At 37.0% G+C, this 27,144-nt stretch overlaps 1 protein-coding gene across 1 annotated transcript in view; it reads left to right on the top strand.

Moving 5' to 3' along the window:
• LOC145675050 (N-acetylgalactosamine-6-sulfatase-like) overlaps positions 1 to 27,144 on the top strand; it is a 230,930-nt gene that overhangs the window by 72,299 nt on the left and 131,487 nt on the right. The window contains exon 2 of the mRNA XM_081745417.1: positions 9,252 to 9,375. Coding sequence (XP_081601543.1) covers positions 9,252 to 9,375 — 124 coding nt within the window. The remainder of the gene's footprint in view (positions 1 to 9,251; positions 9,376 to 27,144) is intronic.

Raw genomic sequence — 27,144 nt, 5'->3', positions numbered from 1 at the left:
AAACCGAAACCGCAAATGCAAGTCCGAAACCGAAACCGCAAGTCCGTCCTGGATCCGCCACTGCCTTCTGCCAACGTTCGGGATGAACATGGATTCCTTCGCGGTAGAACTTGGTTTGCCGTGAAGCGAAGAAGGTATCAAGTGCATTTTGCACGTCTACTGCGGAGTTGAACTCGAGTCCTCTAAGGTGAATGTCCAAGAAATGGAACAGGTGATAATTGGACGATGCAATGTCCGGGGAGTATGGCGGATGCAATAGTGTTTCCCATCCAATTCGTAGGATGGTGTCCCGGGTCATTCTAGCCATGTGGGGCTTAGCGTTGTTCCGTAATGGGAGAACCACTTACCGATTGAGAAGTGCTGGCTCGAGAGTTTTGAGTTTTTCTTGACAGTAGACAGTTGTATTGATGTTCTGCTCTGACCAGCCGGTAGCAGTTCCCAACGCACGGTGTCGCGAGCAGTCCACCAAACACACAGGAGGACTTTCTGCTGCATTACTGGTTTCAGCTGTTTTGGAACCGATTCATGGGGTTTTAGCCAATGATGACGACGCCATGGACCTTCGTACAGGACCCACTTTTCATCACATGTCAACATCCTGTGCAGAAATGGCTCGTTACTCAGACGAGACAGCAAAGAAACATAGGTGTCTTCTCGCGTAGCCTTCTGGCCGGAGGTCAAATCATGTGGGGCCCATAGACCCAACTTGTAGTGCTTCCCAAGTTATTGGAGGGGCTGCCGAATGGTTTCTCCACTCACATTGAATGTTAGCCCCAGTTCCTCACATGTCTGTCCACTGTTCGCCTCAATTTCTACCTGCAGATCTTCGTTTTGTACATGTGTTGATCTTCCGGCAAGTGGTGCGTCTTTCGTGAGTGTTTCGTCACCGTCCTTAAACTTGCTAAACCACCCTTGCACTGTCTGCGTAATCACGACACCCTCACAAAAGGCTTGAGATATCTTCCGCCCCGCTGCAGTGGCGTTTGACCCAAGTTTGAACTCGTACAGCATACACGCCCTTATGACGCTCTGTGAAGGTTCCATATTCACTCTGTCCTTACACAAGTTCACGTTGTAACTGAACTGCCACAAGCAGGTAGAATGTTGGATATACCCACACTAACAACTGACCTTCGCCTTATCTCCATTCGCATTCAACCAGGGTTGATATGTTTAAAACAAGTGTTTAAAACGAGGGCTGTTGTTTTATTCAGTTTGTTTTAAACGTTTTAAACAAAAAGTTTTAAACGTGTTTTTTTTTCGATGCTGGTTGGACATGTTTAAAACAACTAAAATACCGGTATTAGATTGAAGAAGTTAATTTAATTTTCTAACAAACAACCCATCCTCCGCAGGATTTGTGCATGGAGTAAATTACAGAGTTATATTCTTGTTATAACAGCAATTACTGAACGAAATTCTGCACATCAGTGTGCGTATAACTAAACCAACAGAAATTCAAATGAAGTATTTCAACATTTCTTAATTTCCAAGAATAACGGAGGTTAAACACACTATACACTGTTCTAAGATCCAAATTCACAAATTCAAAACTTGGGTATTTTTTGATCACTATCATTTCCATAATAATGACAGTTCTCACGTCATAAGCTAGAAGAAATGCTCTGACAAATACAATACAACTAATAGAAAAGAGCAGTAACTAGCCTACAAGGAGCAAATGACATTTTAACTAAACAGTTTTCAAGATACATCTCTATCTGCAACATGGGTAGCTAATAATGATTAGTGTCTACGGCAGAACAACACAATTTACTCTAGACACCCGCCAGGGATTTTAACAAAATGGTAGACTCTCATGTTCGGGGCTCTGCTGACCCCCTAATTATCACAGTCATGAGTTATACACCATTGGAAAGCTTATAGACCACAAATTCCAACGAGGTAACAATTGTGAAATTCCCGCCGTATTCGTAGAAAAAGAACAGACATAAAAAAAATCATTAAAAATATGAAAATATTGATTTTGCGGGGCCCTGGCAACCCTTGCAGCCACCCTACGCTGACAAAATGATGCTAATGTGTAGGCCACATACTTGTAACAATAATATAAGAAACGGTAGCCATTGCTGCCATTGCGTAATGAATTCGTTTTATGTAGGAAATATTTAAATATATATATATCCACAGAAAAACATTCATTGAATTAGACATTATCTCCCCTCCCCCACTATAGTACCATGTCCTATGCAAAATCATTTTTGTTGCACACATCATGTATACAAAAAGAATTATGCTTCTAGACCACTTCAGTGAAATATATCTTGTGTTATATGGGACCGTCCCGAAAATAAATGTAAATTAACCAAATTTGACCCCCTCTTCCTCTATAAACAACAAGAGGTTACTATCATGTAGGGGACTACTTCATTGCTTCACATACCAATTTTTATGGATGTACCACAAAGGGGGGAGGAATACCCGCCAAAACCTGATGAAAAAAATTTAATGAAAAAAAAACTTCATCCTCCCTCTCTCTTCCGTACATACGTACCCCCTATATACATAAAATGCAACTGACAGAAAGCTTTATCCCTCAAAAATACTTCGGTACCAAATCATCTTGCTAGCTTAGTTAAGGACTGAGCTATTGATGTTTGTTGTAAAAATAAATGTAATTTACGTCAAAAAACTTAAACTCCAAAAATTGGCTAACTTTGCTCCCTCCCTGCTCCCCCATATAAGCAAGAAGTACAAATACACAATATTACCATGTAGTAATCTACTTCATTGCTTTACGTAACAATTTTTATGAATCTATCCCCCAAGAGGGGGAATGGCCCCCAAAAAACTGTTGAAAAAACAAAACAGAAAAACACGATATTTACCCTCCTCCCACATACATAAATGCACACCAGCAAAGCTGCATCTTTCAGGAATAAATTGACACCCAAACCATCTTCCAGCCTAAATTTGAGGTTTAAGACTGAGCCATTGAGGTTTAAAGTCCTGACACAAGAGTTGCGTCAATGGGAGTTTAAAGACTAAGAATGCAGATTACCAGTAGAACGTAACACAAAGAAACTAAACTACATATAATGTGAACGGAGATCGGGAAATTCCCGATTTCTTTCTCCGGAATTGAACATTTGGCGAGATCGAGATTAGGGAAGTTCTAGCGGTTGAATATAGATGGCAAGCAGTACCTAAGAGTGTAAAAATGTAATATATATGCCTATTTAGATTATTGTTTTAAACAAAATAAACATTTTAAACGTTTTTTTTGTTTAAAACAAAGTACATTGTTTTAAACGTTAAAAACGTTTTAAACAAAAAAAAACATGTTTTAAACATAAAAAACGTTTTTTGTTTTTTTTTAACGTTTTTTCAACCCTGCATTCAACTCACGGTGTGAGGACCAATTGAACACAGATCTCCACAAAAAGCGACAGAACTTTCTTGGTTACTTTTATATATCTCAAAGGACATTATATGTTTCGTATAGAGAATATTGTTTTTTTTTCATATAGATACATAGCGTCTATATTAAACTTTAAGTTTTAATATCTCGAGTTCCGGAAGTCGGAATGTCAAAACTCCTTCAGATTCGTGTTCCTCGTGGTCTAATTTACAAAAGATATAAAAATCAGTTGGGGTTCAGTTTGCTTCACTGCAGTCTACTTTTCAAACGACACAGTTTTCCAGTGCGTACATTTTGCTTCAGAGTTCTGTCCTGGCTAACATACGTAAATTCGCTTGTATAAGAGTCTTTAAAATTACACTTGAAATTGTCGTTCTGCATTCTTGTAGCTTATGAAGGCATGAATAATTCAAGTATGTTTGTCACAACATCTACAAACGAATATTCATTCGTATAGAAACTCCAATATATTGCATTAAAAACACATGAACTACACAACGAAAATCATTGTGCATTAGAGCAGATCCCTTATTAACCAATGGCCCTGCACACGCGTACTGCTCAGATAGCCCAGAGCCTGAGCGCGAGTCCAAATTTAACTCAATCGCGATTGAGATTGTCACAGGTGTAGAGGTTTACGTTGAATATACCAACACTTTATCAACTAAGTCGTCTTAGATTTTTCTCCAATCCCAAAAAGCGGGTGGTTTTTCGTGATTAAGATATGTTTAAGCGGGGGATGAATATAAAACCTGAAAATCGGGTGGTACCAGCTAAAATCGAGTAATATGGCTACACTAAACTAAATAGAAAATAAGGTATATCCCTATTTAAGATCACTACACATGCAACTCATGAAATTCAATTTGAAATCTCATCCACTTAAACTGAGATCTTTTATATTATTATTACTCTTTCCCCTTGTTTTTAAAAATAGTACTGCTACTCTTTCTTTTGTTAACAAAAAAGCACCACCTTCCTTTCGTTGAAAAAAAGAAAAGAAAAAGAAAAAGAAAATCTAGATCGCAATACACAATTTTATTGTTAATTTGTTGCCACTTCGATAAATGTGAATGTTGTGGTTTTGCATGTGTTGACTGGTTTCTCATCGCAATTCCCCACCTGCAATAGTTTATACGTGAAGGAGACACCGATCATGTTTTATTCTGTATCTTTTTACTTCCCAATAATGATAGCCGTGCCTCTTTGTGAGAAATTGCAACTTTTTTTTATTCTGCCAATTGTAAAAGTATACTCAACAAGAATTTCCCTACACTTTAAGGCATTTTAAGAAAAAACACCTTCTTTCCCCTCTACAAAATTTGAGCATTTTTTCCCTACGCCGAGGGAAATTTTCCTCCATCAGGCAACTGTGATGCCGCAGTGGGGAAAGATTCTTTGCTGTTTTCTCGTCCTTACTTGATATTAGTGCTGTAGAATTTTTGTGACATTTGCGGTTTTCGGGTTTTGAGAAAACCGGTTTTCTGAAAACCGAAAACCGCAAATCTGGCTTTGCAAACCGAAACTGCAAAAGCGGTTTTCAAAACCGAAATCGCAAAAGCGGTTTTCAAAACCGACATTTAGTTTTTATGAAATTTCACTTTTTTCTAAAACCGGTTTTCGGTTTTTCAGAAACCGATTTCGACATCACTAGTATTTACCATATCTCAAGAACTGTTTGAGATATCAAGTGGTGTAGACGGAATTGAGATCTTTACATTTATAAAAAGTCATCTATGCAATTGCATAAGATACTTAAACAGTTTCTCTAAAGAAAGTCTTTTTTTTTTTAATCATATTTTCAATCACTTCTATCTTTGTTCCTATTCATTCGAAATCCCCCACATCATGATCATAGTTTGAAAGATGCAATAACCTGATGTGGTGTTTTTTTTAATACAATTTTATATTGGACTGGCAACACTATTAACCTTGTGGTGTCACAAAGTATGTAAAACATATTACCAACATATAACATGTAGTGCCTACCAATGTTTGCATGGTAGCCTACAACATTTCAGTGTTTTTTGTTTTTTTTATCTATTGGTTTGAAAGCAACAACTATAAGGGCATATATTAAAGGGGAGAAGGGGGCCGTCCGCTGGCTCACTAAAATGTATAACGAATATAGCAAACCACATATATTAAATCCAGATGTCATATAACAACCATGGAGATGGGCCCCCTAGAAAATTTTCTTCAGGCGCCCTTATCCACCACCCCAGTTGTGTGTATGTGTATGCGCTCTTCTATCGTCATTGGAAAGTAAACTTGAAGGTATAAATAGAGCTGCTTAAAACACAGTAATTTGTTTATATTACCCAAATTCTTTGAATCACCCTCGAATTATCTACATTGGTGAGTTGAATGGTCTAATTTCTCAACTTGTGTCCTGTCAATTCCATTTGTGACATCCATATTCCATCCCAGGCCACAACGTAAGTGGTGTAAAGTACATAATTTGGCAACGTTGCAACTATTGAAACTGGTAAGCTCAAAGGAAAACAACAGTTTGCTATACTGCTTATCTTGACACGTTGTGAATTTCCATGCTTGTCCGTGCTTGTCGTACAAAGGACATAATCGTAGTTTTTGTTTGGAGTACGGCCAAAGCTGGTGCGGTAATTGAATTGCACTGTTGATGTTTATTGTTTTTGTATTAGTAAGTGTCTGGTTGTTACGATACGAATATGGTTGTTATGAAGGGAATGCCCTATTTTAGGTGTTTGTTATTTTAGGAATATTGCGGATTCTAGGGTATGACGTAATTATGTGTGAATCACATGGCAGCCGGCTTTTCAGTGGTATTTAAATTGCAAGACGGATTATTAATATGCGTAGGTACTGAGATATAGTATGCGAGACACGCACAGAAACAAGTTTAAATGTTATTGACATTTTTCTTTATATCAGATTTCGTTATAACATGTGATGTGTGAGTGATAGCATGAAAAGCTAAAGAAAGCACAATATGATGAACGTGTATTGGAAAAATTTCGTTACAATTTTTTCGCTACGCAGTATGTTGTTAATTTGCTTGTTGCAACATTGACTATGGTTGAAACGAAGTGACACAAATACTTTACAAGAACTTAAAAACGTGTTGGTTAAGTTTAAAGATATCACTAGAAATAATTGATAAAATATTCATATTCCTTCAGTAATTATTTAATCCTTTTTCAGGAAAAGTTCACTATGCTACTTGATATTTACCCATTTGATACAAGTGTAATTGAAGGGCCAACAAGCAGAAATACAATCTGAACGTTAAGCTTAAAGACTTCATTAGGAATGATGGTTTAAAAATTAAGTTCGTTCATCTATATTCAGATTTACTTTTGGCACATTAGGCCTATTCGAAATAATTGTTAAAAATTCATAGTGCTTTCACTAATTCCCTTCCTATTGTCTCCTAAGTGATTTGCGTTGGGCGACATGAAAATATGTCACTTGGCATACATAAAATATAAGGGGTCCTTCAGAAGTAATTGTTGAAAAATTAAAATTCTTTTACGATTTGCTTACTTCATCGTGCAACTGCTTAATTTGGTTGGCGTGTTCATTTACCGCTGTTTCTATAATATCTACAGAGTCTTAAACCTCGGTGAATCTTTGTACTATCTTTTCCATTTCTTCATCATAGTGCTCGAACTTAACTACAATTTGCTGGTTCATTTGACTTAATTGTTGTTGTACTTGGTCCCATTTGCCATCATTACGTTGCTGCAATTGCTCTAGCTGTTGGGCTTGCTCCCTAATTTGTTGATTCATCTTTTGGTCTAACCTTTCAAACTGTTCATTACTTCGTCGAGCTTGGTCCTCAATTTGTTGGGATATTTCCATTAGGACGTGTATCATGTTTTCTGAAGAATTCATTTCGTTATGAGTAATCTGGTTATTAGCCACTTCTTCATCCGTGGCACTCATAACATTTCTGTTTATTACTTTGCCACTTCTCAAAATAGTAACATTAATGTTAGGCTCAAATGTTGGTCGCTGTACTAATCTTCTAAACGACACAACTATTTCCTCTTTCGGCGTTTCGGCACCAATTTATAACGATATGTCTGGTTCTTAAATATTATTATTGAGCCATTAAAACACACAAATTACCCTTTTTGTACACTTTGTTTAATAAATGTAAAGGAGAAGCGTACAGTTTACTTCTACACAAATTTCTAAGATGTCTGCTTAATCAACTGAATAATTCTGTTTAATTTCTTTTGTCATGACGACGACATCAAGATTAGATTACCTAAAACATTTTAATATTTTTTATATATTAACATTATAACTATATTATTTCTTGGTCTTTCTTTTCTTCTATTAGCAGAATCTGCCTAGTATATATTTAAAATACATCATGGCCCAAAATTACAAGTAAATTACGATTGTTACAAGTAAAATATACAACATACTGTTGTACTTTGACTCTGTTAATCACTAGAGATCTCACGACTAAGAAAATCATCATCTTCCATGTCCAGCACTTTTTACTGAAATTCCCATGGGGCACATTATCTTCAGGCTTTAGAACTGCAGTCTCTTTAGTCGTGGTCAGCATTGATAGTTGTTGATTCGTCCGTCTTACAGATTTTATGGACTCCGAATGAAACTTCCTCTGAATTGTTCTACTTGCTCAACTAACACAAGCAATCTTCCGAAGCTTTTACCCTTACACAAGAATCCTGTATTCCTAATGTTTAATAAAAAAATGGTTAATTAAATATCTAGAGTTAGGTATGGCAGATGCTCTCAGAAACCGTATACCACGCTGTCGTATTAGAGCATGAGAGGTATGTTCTAATCTCTTCTTTATAGAAGTAAAGTAAAAGAACCCTAATTTACCTCAAAATGCTTCGTCACAATATTATTTACACCATGTACATAATGATGATAATGCGATTATTTGCACAATATCTAAGTTACAAGATACTAATATGATTTTCGCCAGGAAACCAACTACGATAGCTCAGATTGTCTTCCTTAGCTGATTTTTTTACTAGAGCAAGTAGTTGAATTTACAGGTAAATGTGGAATCCTCTCACCCAATGTCCGATGTTCTTTCCTTTCCACATGGTTAACTCAAAATCTCTCTTGACGTCTCGGCTGCCTCCGTGATTTTTTCTTTCTCCCCTTTCTGTCAGCCTGAATCCCATTATATTGCCAAATTTTATCAGTCTTTTTCTTCACATTAAGAACTTGATGATTTTTTTTTTACAATCAAAAAGTCTCATTAAATTCTACCTCCATTGTCCCTTAGGACAAGTCGTTATAACCAAAGAAAAACATATTAATGTTTTTTTTCTTTTTAAGGCTTTTTCTTATAATTTACTAAGGCACTATTACTTTTTTTTTTTTGCAACTTATCATATCCATTTATTCCTCCTTTTTTCTCATGAAATATGTTTTCAACACACTAAATTGCTTGTAGGCCCTACCAGCTTCAAATGAATAATTACATCCACATTCCAACTGCAAGCACATTGCACTCGAGTTACACCTTGCGAATTCCAAGACACAGAAGGGTTTGCTCTATTCTGCTATTCTCAGTCAGAAGTTGTTGCCATCTTTACAGCTAGCACCATACTACGGTGAAGTTACGAAACATCACCAGCAAAGTAGTAAAAAAAATGAGTTATTCCTTCCTTTTAAGGTATGTTTCATTTCTGTACTGTATACAATAAAAAGTAAAAGATACACTTAATTATAACTCCGATAATCTTTTAGAAACATTCTGTAGTTATTGGTATTTCCAATTTTCTTTCAATTCTCCTTGTAACCATTATGTTTCAAGTTAATTTAAAACAACTGTTTAAAATAAGGTGCAATAAATACAGTCTTATTTTTTCTTTATTATTTTTTGTAGGTGGGTTGGGGCGATTTCGGAGTATATGGTGAACCAAACAAGGAAACAACTCACATAGACAATATGGCTGCTCAAGGAATGCTATTTACTGATTTTTACTCTGCAAGCCCTCTCTGTTCTCCCTGTAAGTTGAAATCAGAAAAACATGATTAAAATTCTCCATTGTATTGTAATAAAATATTTCCAGTTTATTGCTTTCAACTTCATGCTTTAATATGTTAAAAATAACTATACTGTTGTACATTAAAAATGCAACACCAACAAGGAAAAGAGATAATGGCCCTAAATGTGGCAGACTGATAGCATAATGTACCAGTATAAATGTGAAATGAATTACACTTACTTGTTAGTCGTCTGATGATGTGACAGAGCTGTGGACTGCTAATCATTTTATTTTCCTTCAATTCTTTACACATCCTGCAAATATCGTTAAATCCTAAATTGTAACTTTATTGGTGTTACAGTTTTTAACGTACAGCAGTATGATGATGATGTGTGACAGAGCTGTAGAAGTCTGGCAGACTAGTACAGAGGATGTAGCATGTGAAACCACCACCAAGGCGTCCAGACCGGTTGCCAGTTGCCACACGACAAGAAACAGAAAGTATGAGACCTTGGATGTCCTCCTAGAGTTTCATAGTCTATACGCAAAGGGTAGACCATTTATCTTGAAAAGTCCTTGTAACTTTTAAACAATATACAAAAATCACTTAAATTTCCCAGCGTGAAAAATACCAGCAGGAGATATTGTTTGACATATTTTGCAATACTACTAGATGAAGAGTGTTGCCAGCCCAACATAAAGTTATATTTTTTAAAATCTTACTAAATCCGAATTTATCTAAAGATCCAAATTTCAAATTTACATATTAAATAAAAAAACATATAATACCATAGTTATTGTTTAACGTTGCAAACTAAGAATATTACAGAATAACAAATACCCAACTTTTGGAGGTCTCTACAACAATAATAACGCAAGTGAGACGGACGGGATAATGCACTTCAAGAACCACTTAGTGTCAAATGACATGCACATGACATGAGGCATTTGGAATAAATAGAAAGAAAGTTGCAAGAGAGAAAATTTAACTGTTTCAAAAGGTTTTAATTTTAAAGAATATTTAAGTAAGTACAATATATAATATCGTAGATGGTTTTCTCGTAGAAGTAGAGATTATAATGTTGTTTATAATAATTTAATATGTGAAACGTTCTGGAGATGTGAAAAACGTTGTTAAAGTTCGCAACACTGCTTAAAACTGTAATGAGGTTAACTTCTTGTAATTACTATTACCAAAACTTGTTGCTGCTACAGTAAAGTAATATAGAAAAAGGAAAGCAAGAATCATTTTTTTAAAGCCCCGCAAATACGTCATTTTAAGCAGTATAGCAGTTTCTACTCATGCTTTTCATATCTCCGGAACGGTTTGAGATTTGAAATTGGTGTAAACATCGTTATGATCTTCCTATCTATAGAGAACTATCTACGGGATTTAATCTGATACTCATCGAAGCACTTTTTCGAAATAATGCCTTTCGAAGTTTTCAGTTCTTTGTAACTTACTTTCTATTTATTCGAAATACCTCATAACATAATCATAGTATTCGACATTAAAGTACTATGTGGATGTTCAATTGCTTGTCCATCTCACTTACGTTGTTGCTGTTTAAAGGTCTTCAAACTTTGGATGTGGATGTTTGTGATTCTGTAGAGTCATTGGTTTCCAACATTCAGCAATAAGTGTGGTATTGTATGTTTTTGTTTACTATGTAATTTGAAATTTGTAATAACTGACGAAATGTCATTTGGAAAAAAATACAAATTTGACTTCATAATATTGTTAATCTGGTTATATCACAGAGTATGTCAAACAATCTTTCCCTGCTGGTAATTGCATGGGGAAAAATAATCTTTTCTTTCGTCTATTAATTGAAAAGCTATAAGGATGTCTCAATCTAAATGGTTCACTCTGTGTATACGTGGTGTGTTCAAAAAGAAACCGAACTTTTGAAATTGCACACCAACCGGCAGAGGAAGCGCGCTGCGGCTCCTGAATGCACCTAGCAGCAGATTTAGAAACAAATTGCCATTTGCCGCGTTCCGATATGACCGATAGTTGATGAGCTATATACGCAGAAGTGAGCACGTGCACAAGTCGTTCGTCAGATTAATGATACAGTGACAAAGAGCTTGAAGAATAAAACGTGTGTGTGAAATTTTGCTACAAACTTGGGAAAACATTTACAGAGACATTTCAATTGCTTTTCAACTCATTCAGGGTCTTCTTGTCCAAAAAAAGTTCACATGAGTAGGTCAAAGATCAAGGTGAACTTGGTTGTGTTTTTTGGTTGGAAAGGCATTGTGCATCATGAATTTTTATCACGTGATCATATGGTAAACAAACAGTTGTACCAGGACATTTTAGCGCGGTTGAGGGGTGTTGTACACAGGAAGAGGTCTGAATTATGGGAAAAACATATTTGGATGGTGCACCTACTCACACTTCGCTCCTCACCCGTAGTTATCTGGCAAAACATCAGACTCCTGTTGTGATCCATCTACACTATTCTCCATACCTAGTCCCAATATACTTTTTCCTGTTTAAAATCACTTTGAAAGGACGTCGTTTCCAAACCATAGAGGAAATTCAGAACGATGCGACAAGAGACATGCGCACCATTCCAGAAAATGTGTTCCAGGAGGCATTTCAGAAAATGTGTTCCAGGAGTCTTTCCAAAAATGACAGAAACGTTGGGAACGATATATTGACAGAAGAGGAGATTATTTTGATGGAGACAGTACTTAAAATGTACAATGAACTACAAAGATGTTACAGCAGAAGTTCGGTTTCTTTTTGAACACACCTCGTATATACACAGTGGGTTCAATAACTCCCACAAATACTTCGAAACAACAGGGACGTAGTGCCCATTAAGGCTATTAGGCTTAGCTTATCCATTTATTTATACATCAGCCTGAAATGTTGCTTTTCGACATTGATACAATTAATTTTATGAAAATGGATTTATTTTATAATGCACTGTTTAAACATCACGCAAGAAATATATTGAAGCTTCTGCAAGAACGCATTCTAGGCTATGGGCCGCTAGCCTTCCGCCTTTCTCATGTAATCTTGAGAATGGGGCGGTGCCAATCACTTTCCCCTCACCCTCAGCAGACGAAAACCGTGAGCAATACACAAATTCAACACGATGCAACCTAAGTGGACGAATGGTGACTAAAAGCTAGCCTTTCGGGTGTTTGGGGAAACAAAAGCGACAGGACGCGGTCTTGTAACAAACTATAGATTGAAAAGTGTGACGTCACATCCTTTTCGTTGCCATGGTGATCGCCATTTTATTTTCTAAACAACAATTAGCCTAAATACCTAAAAACCTATATGAAAAACGAAAAACAGTGATGAAATAATTCGGAACTGCAAACATTAGAGTGAAAGAAATACTTATGCTTCTTTTTTTAAATGTTTCTAATCAATGAAACTGAAGAAAAAAGTTAGAAAAGGTAATTAGAAAAGAAATATGTTAAATACTGTTACGTGGATGACAAGCATTGAAACTGAAATCAACAAGTTCACATGTGAAATTTTTCCTCTGATATCGTATATTTTGAGAATTTCTACATTTTCAGGTTAAATTAAACTTTAAAGCATCCTTACCTTGTTCATATATTAAAATTTTTCATTCAATAATATGAGTATGATATAGATATACTATTGCAACTTTGAACAGGATTATTGTTTAACAGTTGTTTAAAATATATACTGGACCATTCATAATTGATTGTGTAATTACTGTACCTTTTTTTAAATGCTTTTGTTTAAAAAAAAGTTCATAGAGAATATAAGAAAAGATGTTACCTATATCCACTGATGATCTGGATTGAATACTTCTAAAGGCTACCCTTTTCTTTCTTTTGTAATGTTATATACTTAGAAATAATATTGTGCACTCCCATTATAAAGAGTAGACATTAGAAGTGTAACTGCCCCAATAGAATTAACATTATTCTAAAATACATTTTTCTGTTTTTAAAATCATATATTTTTACAGCTTTCTCTGTGCCGACAGTTTGTCAATCTAAACGTTAGGGAGTTTATACTGCGTATAATTGCTTCTTATGGTAGATTACATGATAATTTTGCTTACATTAACGATTTGATTTCTACCTTATTATTTAGGGATGTGAAGCTTTTAGAAATAAGCTCCTTTAGCTCATTAGGATCACGCGTTTGTAGGGTGAGTTCGCCAATAGTCGACCGCTGAAAAAAAAAATCTTACTTCTGAACACTTATAAAACGTGATGATTTCATAATATTTGACAAAAGTGAATTTTTTGCTTTATTTGGGTTCTTTTGTACCATGCCGTGTGTTAACTGCTCACTTTTAAAATTTTTCAGTGACATAAAAATACGTTTTACGAAAACTTATCAAAATTTCCACTTGTCGACCATCGTCATTCAGTAGTCGACCGCATTCATGCTATTAGTCGACCGCGCGCAATTTCTATCATTTCTATCGCTTAGAAGTAATTGATTGCGTTAGATGATGTTTGGGAATTGTATTATTCGTGAGATTTGAACTTGACAAACGATGATACAGATTTTATCTAATTTTCTTAAAGTTTTTCTCCTTAGTGGTTATAAATTAAAGGATTAGGCTATTAGGGTTGGATACATAGCTACTTTATTTGGAATAATGGATTTGAATATTAAATGGTTGTTCCACGTGAAACAAGATTTCTCTCCTGAGTTATATGCACACGTTATCTTATCACTTATTATAGCTTTACAAATTCTAAACAAAGTACGACCCTACTAGCAAAAAAGCTTTTGGCCAGTTGGCTCGTCCTTCGCTTTTGACTTTCTACGCTTGCACTTGAAACGCAAGCTTTCATACAATCTGCCTTTTGTTGTACTTGCAACGATGCTTTAGACACTTCGAAGAGCGTCATAGTCACTGTCCGTTCATTGGTTATAGACTTGATTTGTAAAATGCTTGCGTCAAACTTGAATGGAACACTGAATGCAAGGTTGCCCCCATGTAACTTCGTTACTGGAACCCAGCTTGCGGCATGCTTGCACGTTTTCCAATCAAGCTGGATGCAAGCTTGACCGACTTGTAATTCAAGCTTACAGCAAGCGGTTTCCAAGTTATCTCCACTACTAGGGGAGTCACTATTTAAAAAAATCCTACGTGATCACGTTTCCCCCGTGTGAAATAGATTTCTCTCCCGTGTTAGGTTTCTCTCCTGTGTTACTTGAGCACACCGAGTTATCTTCTCACATATGATAAGGTTTCTCTTCTGCGTTACTTGAGCACATTGAGTTATCTTTTCATGTAATAACAGTAAGTTCCTCATTGTTTGTTCAAATAATTTATATGGTACACTCTGCACACATGAACAGCTTATCTGCGAGATTTTCCCATGCATAGCCAGCGGTACATCGAAAATGGAACCATTTATCACATTCATCGCAACCCACTAGTTAATCCTCACTTTCCAAAGCAAAATCGTTAATTATCACTCCACATCCTCTGCATATGGCTCTATTGTCATAGTAAATTACATCATTTTTATTGTGATGTTCTACAACAGCAGTTGTTCTACAGTTTTTCTTCGAACTTTTCCAAGGATTTTCCGTCTTGTTGCTCTTTTTTTTGCCGTTCTTTAATCTCTATTGCGTTTCTTTCCCTCCTCTAGTTTCTTCTGTTTTTATTGTTTTGCAGTCGGTACTCGGCGATATTATTCTGAGCTAATTGCAAGCGGTATCTTCTCTACCTTCCTCTTAGGTTTTTTGACTGGACTCTTGGGCCAGAACAAATGCTTTTTAAAAGTTGCCGTTATATATTGATTGGTCTGATAATTTTAGGTGTTGCGATATTCTTCTGACTTGATTCACTTAGTCCAGCAAGAATCTCGCTTTTAATGTCCTTTGTTTCTTGCTATGCTTCTGGTATATAAACCAGAGCATATAGGATGTTCTTTGGGAGAATAAGTATCTTGCTCGTTTTAATAAGGGCGGGATCGTTTTTTGTGGGGGGAGGTTTAACTTGAATTCACTTTACACTCATTTATACATACAACAAACAATTGCAAGTTTGAGGGGACTGGAACCCTCTAGCTACGAATCTAATTTCAGCCTACCCATTTCAAAACTTCACTACCTTACTGCGAAACAATGTCTTTGGGATAACGCTGCCAGAAAAAATATTACTACGTTACCACTGAATGCGCCAGCCCAGACAGCTTTCTTGTCCGGAAAGTTTTGGACAGAAGAAGAGTCATAGACAGTCAGTCCCACGGCAGTGCTGAACTGCATCCTAGTGGATGACATTCCTCGGACGTACCAATACCTCTATGGCTGATGCCACGAATGTGTCGCAGGTGCAAGTGACACTTTGTGTCACCTGCTTGTAATATATTAAAATAATTGTTAAATATAAATATATATGTTCCCGTTTAATTAAATCTATATATATAAAAGAGAACGCACAAATCCTTTGTGAACTCATCACGCTAATACGGCTGAACCAATTTCTTTCATTTTTGGGGGGTTATTAGGATTTGGACCCTAGATGGTTTTTATCATATCACTTTAATTTTTAATTACCAGTGTCTTGAGATAATTGACCATTCAAGTGTCCATACGTACAAATCCTTTGTTATTAGTTCATCATAGGTAAAAATAAACGTATTTATATGCAACCCGCATGACCATGTGACTCGGCGGGTTAACATAAATGACAGGCGCTATAATTTTAACATTTACTGCAATTTGAAAGCGAAAAAGTAAAAATTATCTAAGTAACAAAGTTTATTGCGTTCCGGGGTGACCGCAGCGAAGCGGGGTGAACGCTGCTAGTATACTATAAGTTTAATTAAAGTAAGTTCGAGGCCTCAATACAATTTTAACTCGTAGTATTTAATTTGAATTTATATGTTAATTTATTATTGTTGTGTATGTAATTCTATACCAGTATATTTTAAGTATTTTTCATTTAATGCACTTAATCATAGTGAACGCGAATTTTTTTCTTCTTGTAGCTATTTCAGATAGGAAAAAAAAGCGTTTTACTTTTGAAATATAGCCAGCCAGTTTGTAGGAATGATAGGGAGAAGGGTTTTTTGCATTTCAACCAAGAAGGTTCCTCCTTTGGCTTTGGCAATGTAAATTTTGTAAGGGAAGGCGTCCCTTGTGCCGATATCTATAAATACGATAGGTGACCATTCATATCATCTTCATTTTAACGTAGAAGTCACGTCACGTTTGAGGACACGTCGGAGATCATATCACAGCATTTTTGCTGGCAGATGCCTCAGTGGTGGCATAGTAGTTTATAGGGAATTTTAGGGTACTTAGCTTTTAGTTTTTCATAGAACTCAGATGAATTATTTTGATTTAGGTGTTTCAGTGCTCTAAATGGAAGACCTGTGCTTCTTTTTAAAGACAAGAATTGGTAGGGATAACACATGCGTAGGTTTGTTCTTGATTTAGACAATTAATTAAGAAATCTTGATATTTTATGCTGTCTTACTCCTATTATGGATATAGATTTTTTTGTTTCTTTTGAGGGTATTTATGTTCTCTATTAGAGTCTGATTTATAGTAAGGCCAGCTGTAGGGAAATTGATTGACGAATAGATTGCGTTACTCTTTGAATTTACCTGTTCGGTATTGAGGAACATATTTCCCTATATGAAATATAGGGACACTATGTTTCCTACCCAACGGTAAACCTATCCTTTTTAAATTCATTAGGATACCATTCTCGTTTAGTAGCCCAGTCTCTGTTTCAGTGAGTTACGACTAGATATGGCCCAGGTTCAGGATATATTCTGAAGGAAGCCTTGGACATTAAGAGAGTTCTGAAAGACGTGTGAATGATTGCGAAGAAGATACGCTCATAGGCCTGAATATTAAGGATTTTTTAAAGCACAATTATTGCCTACTTTTTTATTATTGTCTGAAGATTAGGAACTACGTCTCCAGAGGGGGATATACTTAACATGCATTGCGAGATCTATGTTAGGTCTCAAGTTATCCTCCATTAGAGAAAGAAACATAAATTTAACTGAATTTTCTTAAGAATAAAACTTTAATAGGGAAGGATACGAGAGTTTATATATATATATATATATATATATATATATATATATATATATATATATATATATATATATATATATATATATATATATATATATATATATTTGGTCTAGGAATTAATTCGTGCGGTTGGTACGCACACATTGAAGCTGTAGTACAAACACAAAATACATAAATACCTTAAGAAAAATATTGTCCATCGCTAGCCACCACTTTCGCCCATCTGTCAGGCAATGTACGGATTCCGTGGCGAAAGAAGTCCTCATCCTTGGAAGCGATCCAGTCAGAGACCCATGTTTCGATATCTTCTGAAGAAGTAAACCGCTGTCCAATCAAATCGTTGTTCATGCAATCGAACAAGTAGTAGTCCGAAGGAGCAACGTCTGGTGAATACGGCGGGTGGGGTAAAACTTCCCATCCGACATTTTCTAAATAGGTTTTGACCGGTTTTGCGACATGTGGGCGAGCGTTATCATGTTGAACAATAAGTTTATCATGTCTGTTCTCCCATTCTGGTCGTGTTCTGGCCAGAGCTTGCTTCAAACGCATTAATTGTCGTCGATAACGTTCTCCATTCATAGTTTCACCCGGTTGCAGCAGCTCATAGTACACCACACCTTTCATATCCCACCATATGCACAGCATAATCTTTGCACAGTGAATATCTCGTTTTGGTTGTGATGGACCTGGTTCACCTGGTTTCACCCAGGCCTTTTTTCGTTTAGGGTTCTCGTAATGGATCCACTTCTCATCACCCGTAATAATTCGATGCAGAAACCCCTTTCTGCTCTGTCGTTGAAGCAGCAATTCGCAAATGGTTTTTCGTCTTTCAACGTCTCTGTCTTTCAATTCATGTGGAACCCAATGTGACATCTTTTGAATCATTCCCATGTCTTTCAAGCGTTTGGAGACTGTTGTTTGATCAACGCCTAATGCTGCTGCAAGTTGTTCCTGCGTTTGACACGAATCCTGCTCGAGCAATGCTGTCAATTCTTCGTCTTGAAATTTTTTTGGCTGTCCAGCTCGCTCTTGGTCTGCCAAGCCGAAATCACCACTTCTAAACCGTGCAAACCACTTCTGACACATTCGCTCAGCTAGAGCATGGTCACCATACACTTCCACCAAAATACGATGACTTTCAGTCGAACTTTTCTGCATGTTAAAGTAATGCAGCAGGACACCCCGCAAAAACACTTTATCAGGCACAAATTGCGCCATGTTCACTTAACTACAAACTGATGTTGTTGACGCTTTAATCCACTGCCCTATACTACGAACGATACGCGATGACAGGGGTTTGCAACACATGTGTGGATACACGGAACTGTGGAACGCTCCGTTCGTTGCGCCATCTCTTGTCCACCCGCACGAATTAATTCCTAGACCAAATATATATATATATATATATATATATATATATATATATATATATATATATATATATATATATATATATATAGAGAGAGAGAGAGAGAGAGAGAGATTCTTTTTTATAATATGTAGGCCTCTCTTCTATGATTTGAAATTTTGCTTGTGTCTTATATTTAGCATTCAACTGATTGCGTTTGAAGCGGGTTGCACAACCAAGAGTGCGAACTTCCCGAACGGTCCACGGCTACTTACTTTAGCCCGAAATATGAAGGGATTATTTGTATCTCTTTGGGAGAACTAGAAAACTACTCTTATTTGATACATATATACAAAGGGAGCAAGGGCATTACTGGGAATCGTGTTAATAGGAGAATGGGAAATGACATGGGAAGAGACATATATAGAAAACAAACGTGGTAATAGCTATTTTAGGCATCTTTAAGTATATTATTTCGAGGTAGTTCCGGAACTTATTGAATTCACTATTATTATAAATATGTTACTAATTTTTATCACATGAACAACGCATTATTAAATATTCTTTGTCAATTATTATGAAAAGATGTCAAATCACAATGAAATCTTTCACCAAGATTTGAGATATTACGAGTAAAACGCTTCCTTCAGCATTGGCGCAAATCTGTCTTCAACATTGGGGGGGACGGGTAAGACCGCTCCCATATATATAGGCCCTATATATATATATATATATATATATATATATATATATATATATATATATATAGGCGGATCCAAGGGGGGCTATAGGAGCTATAGCCCCCCCCCCTTTGACACTCAAGTATACACTGGTTAAATGGGCTTCAATCCTGCTTTACACTGGATACAACTGAAAATTATGGTTTAGCCCCTCCCTTGATATATATAACCGACGTTCAAAATATTTATGAAGTTGAAAAACTGCTGGGAAGGATCAGGGGAGCAAAATTGTCTTCAGTGGCGTATTTAGGAGGCTGTCGGGCTCAAGCTTCCCCCGAAATAAACTGGTTAGTTTTTCGCATTCCACGTACAACAGAAATCCATCTTACCATTTCTAAGTATGTCATTGACTTTCCATTTTCTTATGCTCTTTGTTCAGAAATAATACCGTACTTGTCAAATTTCATTCCATGTAAGAACTGCGTCCTTTTGTTCTTTCTTTCGTCCTTTCTACTTTTCTGTTTCTTTTTCTTGACGATACTTTCTTTCATTCAGCCTATCATACTTTATCGACCGTTGTCAGTTGTGATTCATGTCGGCCGTCATCAATAACACCAAAACTAAGAGGAGTTGATAAGCGAAACTGGTGTTCCACACCAACTTGCGCGGATATCAACATGACAGGACTTTAGTTACACCCTCCATTCCAAATAAACCGAACGTTTTAAAAAAAACAAAAAAGCAATGTACATTTGGAACAAATCATTTTTATTAATCAATGTATTCCCCTTCTGCATCGATACACATATTTGCACGCTCCAACAAGTTGTCAAACGACTTCTCCATGTCCTTTATTGGAATGGTCTTTAGGACGGCGGTCGTCGCCTTCTCAATGGCATCAATCGATGCGTGCCACTTTCCTTTCATCGCCAAATGCAGTTTCGGGAACAGATAGAAATCGCACGGAGCGAGATCTGGTGAATAGGGCGGATGATGCAACCGAATAATGTGATTTTTGACCAAAAATTCAGTTACAAGTCGCGAACGATGTGATGGTGCATTATCGTCCAAAAGAGTCCAACTGCCGATTTCGCGATATTCGGGCCGAATACGACGAATTCTTGCCAGCAAACGCTTCATGACGCCCAAGTAAAACTCTCCAGTGACTGTCTGACCGGGCTGAACAAATTCTTTGTGGATAATTCCTTTTGAATCGTAAAAACAAATCAGCATCACCTTAACTTTTGACTTCACCAAGCGACTTTTTTTGGGTGTTCCTTCATCCGGCGCTCTCCATTCAGCACTTTGCCGCTTTGTTTCGGGCTCATATTCAAAACACCACGTCTCGTCACCAGTTACAATCGATTTCAAGAAGTTTCGATCCTGCCGAGCACTTTTAACGATGTCTTTGCAATGCGCAATTCGATCAACTTTTTGGTCTTCGGTGAGTTTGTGTGGTACAAACCGCGAATTAACCTTCTTAAGGCCCAAAACTTCGGTCAAAATGCGGTATGCGGTTGTTTGAGGAATGCCTAATTCCATTTCAATAACTTTCACCGACGATTTTTTGTTATGTTTGATGAATTCACGCACTTTTTCGATGTTTTCTTCCGATAATCCGGTTCTGGGACGGCCTGATCTTTCGTCATCATCCAGCGTCTCTCTACCCGATTTGAATCGCCTGAACCACTCGTAAACTTGCGTACGGGATAGACACTCATCACCATATGCATTTTGTAGCATTTGGTGCGTTTCACTAAAAGTTTTACCCAGTTTAACACAAAACTCAATTGCAGCTCGTTGTTTGAAACTCATTTTCCGACCGATGTACACAACACACTGACAGTTGAAACGCAATAACTTTGTTGCCGTGCATCGAAATGTCATGACGTTTATACCAGTTGTCAATGAGGGACTACGCCATCTACCGGTAAAATATTACAACAGATGGCACTAGTGGTACTATTTGTTTTCAAAAGTTCGGTTTCTTTTGGAATGGAGGGTGTATTATAACAAAGGAAAAATTATATCGTTTAGTTATTTTTAAAAGAAGGAAATGTTTGAATTAAAGAAAATCAAAACGGGGGAATAATTAGCCCGGGAAATTAGGAAGGCCAAGAGGATGCTTCCTTTTTCTTGTATAAATAGAATAAAGGGTTAGATTCACTCCTAAATTTTTGTACCATATCATATAGGATTTATCGGTCTGCAATTCTTTCCATTATAACTTCAATTTATGCATAAATTAAACTATATTTAATTCTCAAACTCAAGTGGGCAATTGCCCACTTCCTTCCTTGTGTTGGGCATAGCTCCCGAAACAAAATCCTAAATACGCCATTGGTTGTGTTCAACATTGGGAGGTGGGCAGATTTGAGGCTTATTCTAGAGAAGGGAGATGAAATTCATATTACGGTAGATGAATCTGATAAACTGTTGTAGAATATATGATATATTAGGCGATGTAGATGAAGTAGTAGTACATATCAGTATTACAAATCACTGCCGTGAACACATTCTGATATCTGAATACATGCATATTTATAATTGGTATGTTTCTAATTAGGCATCCACAAACATGCACTAGAAAATTGTTTTATAATATTTGGTCTAGGAATTAATTCGTGCGGGTGGACAAGAGATGGCGCAACGAACGGAGCGTCCCACAGTTCCGTGTATCCACACATGTGTTGCAAACCCCTGTCATCGCGTATCGTTCGTAGTATAGGGCAGTGGATTAAAGCGTCAACAACACCAGTTTGTAGTTAAGTGAACATGGCGCAATTTGTGCCTGATAAAGTGTTTTTGCGGGGTGTCCTGCTGCATTACTTTAACATGCAGAAAAGTGCGACTGAAAGTCATCGTATTTTGGTGGAAGTGTATGGTGACCATGCTCTAGCTGAGCGAACGTGTCAGAAGTGGTTTGCACGGTTTAGAAGTGGTGATTTCGGCTTGGCAGACCAAGAGCGAGCTGGACAGCCAAAAAAATTTCAAGACGAAGAATTGACAGCATTGCTCGAGCAGGATTCGTGTCAAACGCAGGAACAACTTGCAGCAGCATTAGGCGTTGATCAAACAACAGTCTCCAAACGCTTGAAAGCCATGGGAATGATTCAAAAGATGTCACATTGGGTTCCACATGAATTGAAAGACAGAGACGTTGAAAGACGAAAAACCATTTGCGAATTGCTGCTTCAACGACAGAGCAGAAAGGGGTTTCTGCATCGAATTATTACGGGTGATGAGAAGTGGATCCATTACGAGAACCCTAAACGAAAAAAGGCCTGGGTGAAACCAGGTGAACCAGGTCCATCACAACCAAAACGAGATATTCACTGTGCAAAGGTTATGCTGTGCATATGGTGGGATATGAAAGGTGTGGTGTACTATGAGCTGCTGCAACCGGGTGAAACTATGAATGGAGAACGTTATCGACGACAATTAATGCGTTTGAAGCAAGCTCTGGCCAGAACACGACCAGAATGGGAGAACAGACATGATAAACTTATTGTTCAACATGATAACGCTCGCCCACATGTCGCAAAACCGGTCAAAACCTATTTAGAAAATGTCGGATGGGAAGTTTTACCCCACCCGCCGTATTCACCAGACGTTGCTCCTTCGGACTACTACTTGTTCGATTGCATGAACAACGATTTGATTGGACAGCGGTTTACTTCTTCAGAAGATATCGAAACATGGGTCTCTGACTGGATCGCTTCCAAGGATGAGGACTTCTTTCGCCACGGAATCCGTACATTGCCTGACAGATGGGCGAAAGTGGTGGCTAGCGATGGACAATATTTTTCTTAAGGTATTTATGTATTTTGTGTTTGTACTACAGCTTCAATGTGTGCGTACCAACCGCACGAATTAATTCCTAGACCAAATAATATAATAATATAAATAATGACTTCCCCAAAACTATGAAGAAAGAATATCAATTATGTATGACGCAACAATACTCTTTGAGCAAAATGATTATAATCTTAATAACATTACAGAAATCGTTACAGAAATCTGACGCATGCCATATACTCTTTAGTTAACAGATGTAAACTTAAGATTATGGAGAATAATATTCCAGCAATTGAATTATTTTCTTTGCTTACGAAGCATCCTCTGCCAAAAGAAAAATTGTGACACGCGGAAATACGCAGGAACAAACCATGGTTCGAACTAGCAGAGAAGAGAAAACAGGCAAAATTACGTTGGCTACAAAATCCGAATGAAATAGCTACACAAAATTTCATAGACATCAGGCGGGAAACTTCTAAAACTTTAAAAACAATGAAACGCGATTTTTTGAAAGCTAAAATGTAGAAACTTGAAGATAATAGTAAAAATAAAAACATTCTGGACATGTATAAAGGGATCAACGGATTTCAGAAAGGCTATCATATCAACCTCGTGCTTATATTAAAGAAAGCTGATTTAACGGTTCTCACTGATACACATAGCATTTAAAACAGATGGAAAGATTTATTTGACGATTTGCTTAACACCCAGCCAAAAACTAATGTGCGTGCAGAAAGGGCTATACACACCGCAGAACCGTATATTCCAGAACCCAACCGAATAGAAGTAGAAATCGATATAAAGAAATTAAAGAAACACAAATCTCCGGTTGTAAACGAAATTCCGGCTGAGTTAATTTTAGCTGGGGGCGAAAAATTGTGGAAAAATTACACAAACGCATTCTCCTTATCTACAACAAGGAAAAATTGCCACAAGAGTGGAAAGAATCAATCATTGTTCCAATCCACAAGAGAGGCGACAAAACTGACTAATAATTATCGAGGCATCTCTCTGTCAACATTCTATAAAATCCTTTCAAACATTCTATTAGCAAGATTGGCCCCATACGCAGATGAAATTATTGGAGATTATCAGTATGTATTTAGACGAAATCGATCAACTATCGACCAAATATTTACCATTCGCCAAATACTCGAAAAGAGGTGGGAATACAGTACATCAACTATTTATTGATTTTAGAAAGGTTTATGACGCGGTTAGGAGAGAAACATTGTACAACGTTCTTACAGAATTTGGAATACCAAAAAAGCTAATTAGATCAATTAAGGCATGTTTAAATAAATCCCAAAGTAAAGTCCGGGTAGGAAAATTTCTGTCCACGAGCTTTCAGGTCGAGTAAGGCTCGAAACAAGGAGATGCGTTGTTGCCATTATTATTCAATTTTGTCCTGGAATACGCTATAAGGAAAATCAAAGATAGTAACCAGGGCCTAGAGCTGAACCAGGTTATGCGTACGCTGATGATGTAAATTTAATAGGGTATGATAGCAGAACAATAGAAAGAAATGCAGAGGTCTTATTAAAGCTTTCAGGGACAAAGGTTTAGAAGTACATGCAGAGAAAACTAAATACATGGAAGTTCGTCGGGACCGCAATACGGCAAATTATGGATGCGTTAAAATATTAAATAATAATTTTGATAAAGTGGATACTTTCAAATATCTAGGATCAATATTAACAGACGAAGACCATATTCACGAATAAATTAAATGTCGACTAAAAACAGGTAATTCGTGTTATTATTCAGTTCAAAATCTCTTGTCGTCGCGAATTCTGTCGAGGAATTTTAAGCTTAAAATATATAAAACGATAATCATGCCTGTTGTTCTGTATGGTTTCGAAACATGGTCACTTACTCTGAGGGAAGAACATAGACTGAAAGTATTTGAGAACAAGATGCTCAGACGAATATTCGGAACCAAGAGGAACGGGAATGGAGAATGGCGGAAACTTCATAATGAGGAAATACATAAATTATACGGCTTACCAAACATTGTTAGGGTCAACAAGTCTAGGAGGCTTAGGTGGGCAGGAGATATAGCCAGGATGGAAAAAAGTAGGGACGCTTTCAAAGTGTTAGCGGTAAGACCAATCGGAAAAGGACCATTAGGAAGACCTAGGCGCAGATGGGAAGACAATATTAAGATGGATCTCGCAAAAATAGGAATACAAAATAGAAACTAGATCCAGTTGGCTAAGGATAGAAGTCAGTGGAGAGCTTTTATGAACGCGGCATTGAACCTCCGGGTTCCATAGGCTATAGAGTTAGTTAGCTTACGAAGCATGAGTAGATGCCTAGTCTGATACTATAAATAGATGGAATGCGCATTTACTGAAAAAATGGGTTCTATTGACATCGGATAGTCTATATACTCTTCGTGTGCTAGGGCCTAGGGGAGAGGAGGAGAAAAGATTTCATATCAGGTTACGTCACACACAGTCGCATACCTTCATTTTCATTAAAAATGGAAAAGCCAAGGGAAACAAATTTCATCTCACTTTCCTTTATGGCAGTCGGACACAAATCATCACACTTATCTGTAAAAAACACTTTTCAAATCGGATTATTGGGAGAGCCTCCAGTTCCAATGTTGGGGGGGGGGAACATGTCTCCCCATTTCCCCGGAATTTGTGCCCGTACGTACAGCTGACACAACTTTCCAGCATGAGGAGAGAGGCATATCCTCCTCTGGCATTTATTGCAATTTGTGCCCAAGTAGCGGAAGTAGAATTAATACATAGACCCCTATTGGTGAAACTACTAAACGCAGTACAGCACGAAGTTCAGTTTGAAATACTACAGAATACGATTTTTTTTTTTTTTTTTTTAATGGAAAAGCCAAGAGAAATCAATTTCATCTTACATTCCTTTGTGGCAGTCGGACACAAATCATCATACTTATTCCAAGAAGCGCTTTTTAAGTCAGATTATTGGGGGGACAGTCCCCCCAGGTCCAAGATTGGGGGGACATATCCCCCTCGTCCCCCCGGGATTTGCGCCAATGTCCTTCAGTACCTATCTATCCAGAATGTGACCCAATATCTGCTCGTAAAACGCAATGGACTGTCTATTTCTTCAGATTTCAAAAAAAAAAAAAAAAAAAAAAAATTTTCAAAGCACTATATACATTGTAATTGTTGACATATGAAAACAATCGGGTAATATCCAAGTTTCCATCTCATGAGCGTTCTACGATTGTTTGCGCCTCGTTGGTGCGCAACGTACATATAACAATAGTCGAAAAAAAAAATACTTTTTCTCTGGCACACGGAAGAAAATACCTGATCCTAATAGAACTTTTCACGTAGAATTCGAATCTGCAATCGGTTTTTCTCCATCACCCTCAGTTTTCCCGTGACAGAGGGATTTTCGGGATTTTTTAAAAAACATTTTCATACCTGTAGCTCGGGTACCCTTAGGTATATAAACACACAAATTATATTGTATGTTAGCTTGATTTATACTTATTAAGCCCTCTAAGTTTCATAAGAATCGCATTATTCTTTCTAGAGAAACAAACATTTTCATATAAAAAATGCTATGTGTACTGTTCATTTTACCATATTCATCAGTACAGATAAAATCACATATGACTTCCACGAAAATTACAATATAAGCGGGGGCAGGGAGGGGCATTTGCCCCCCTGAGCTTGAGATGTATATAGATTTTAACAATAGGATAATAGTAAATCAGTGTAAAACGCGAAATTTTACTTATATCAAGGGGTCTTGCCCCCCCAAGCAAAATCTGAAATGACGCTCCTGTTTATACGTCATTGGATTTGAAATAAAACATATTTTCAATGACGTATACACCGTAACACCATTTTATGTCTACTTAATAAATAATACAAAAGAAGTGAGTGGTATCTTCTTAATAAATGAACACTTACCTTAACTAAAATGTTTTAGTT

Source organism: Thermobia domestica, chromosome 2 (assembly GCF_964235325.1).
Source record: "Thermobia domestica chromosome 2, izTheDome1.hap1.1, whole genome shotgun sequence".
Classification (NCBI taxonomy): domain Eukaryota; kingdom Metazoa; phylum Arthropoda; class Insecta; order Zygentoma; family Lepismatidae; genus Thermobia; species Thermobia domestica.
This window is presented reverse-complemented; position numbering and strand designations above follow the sequence as displayed.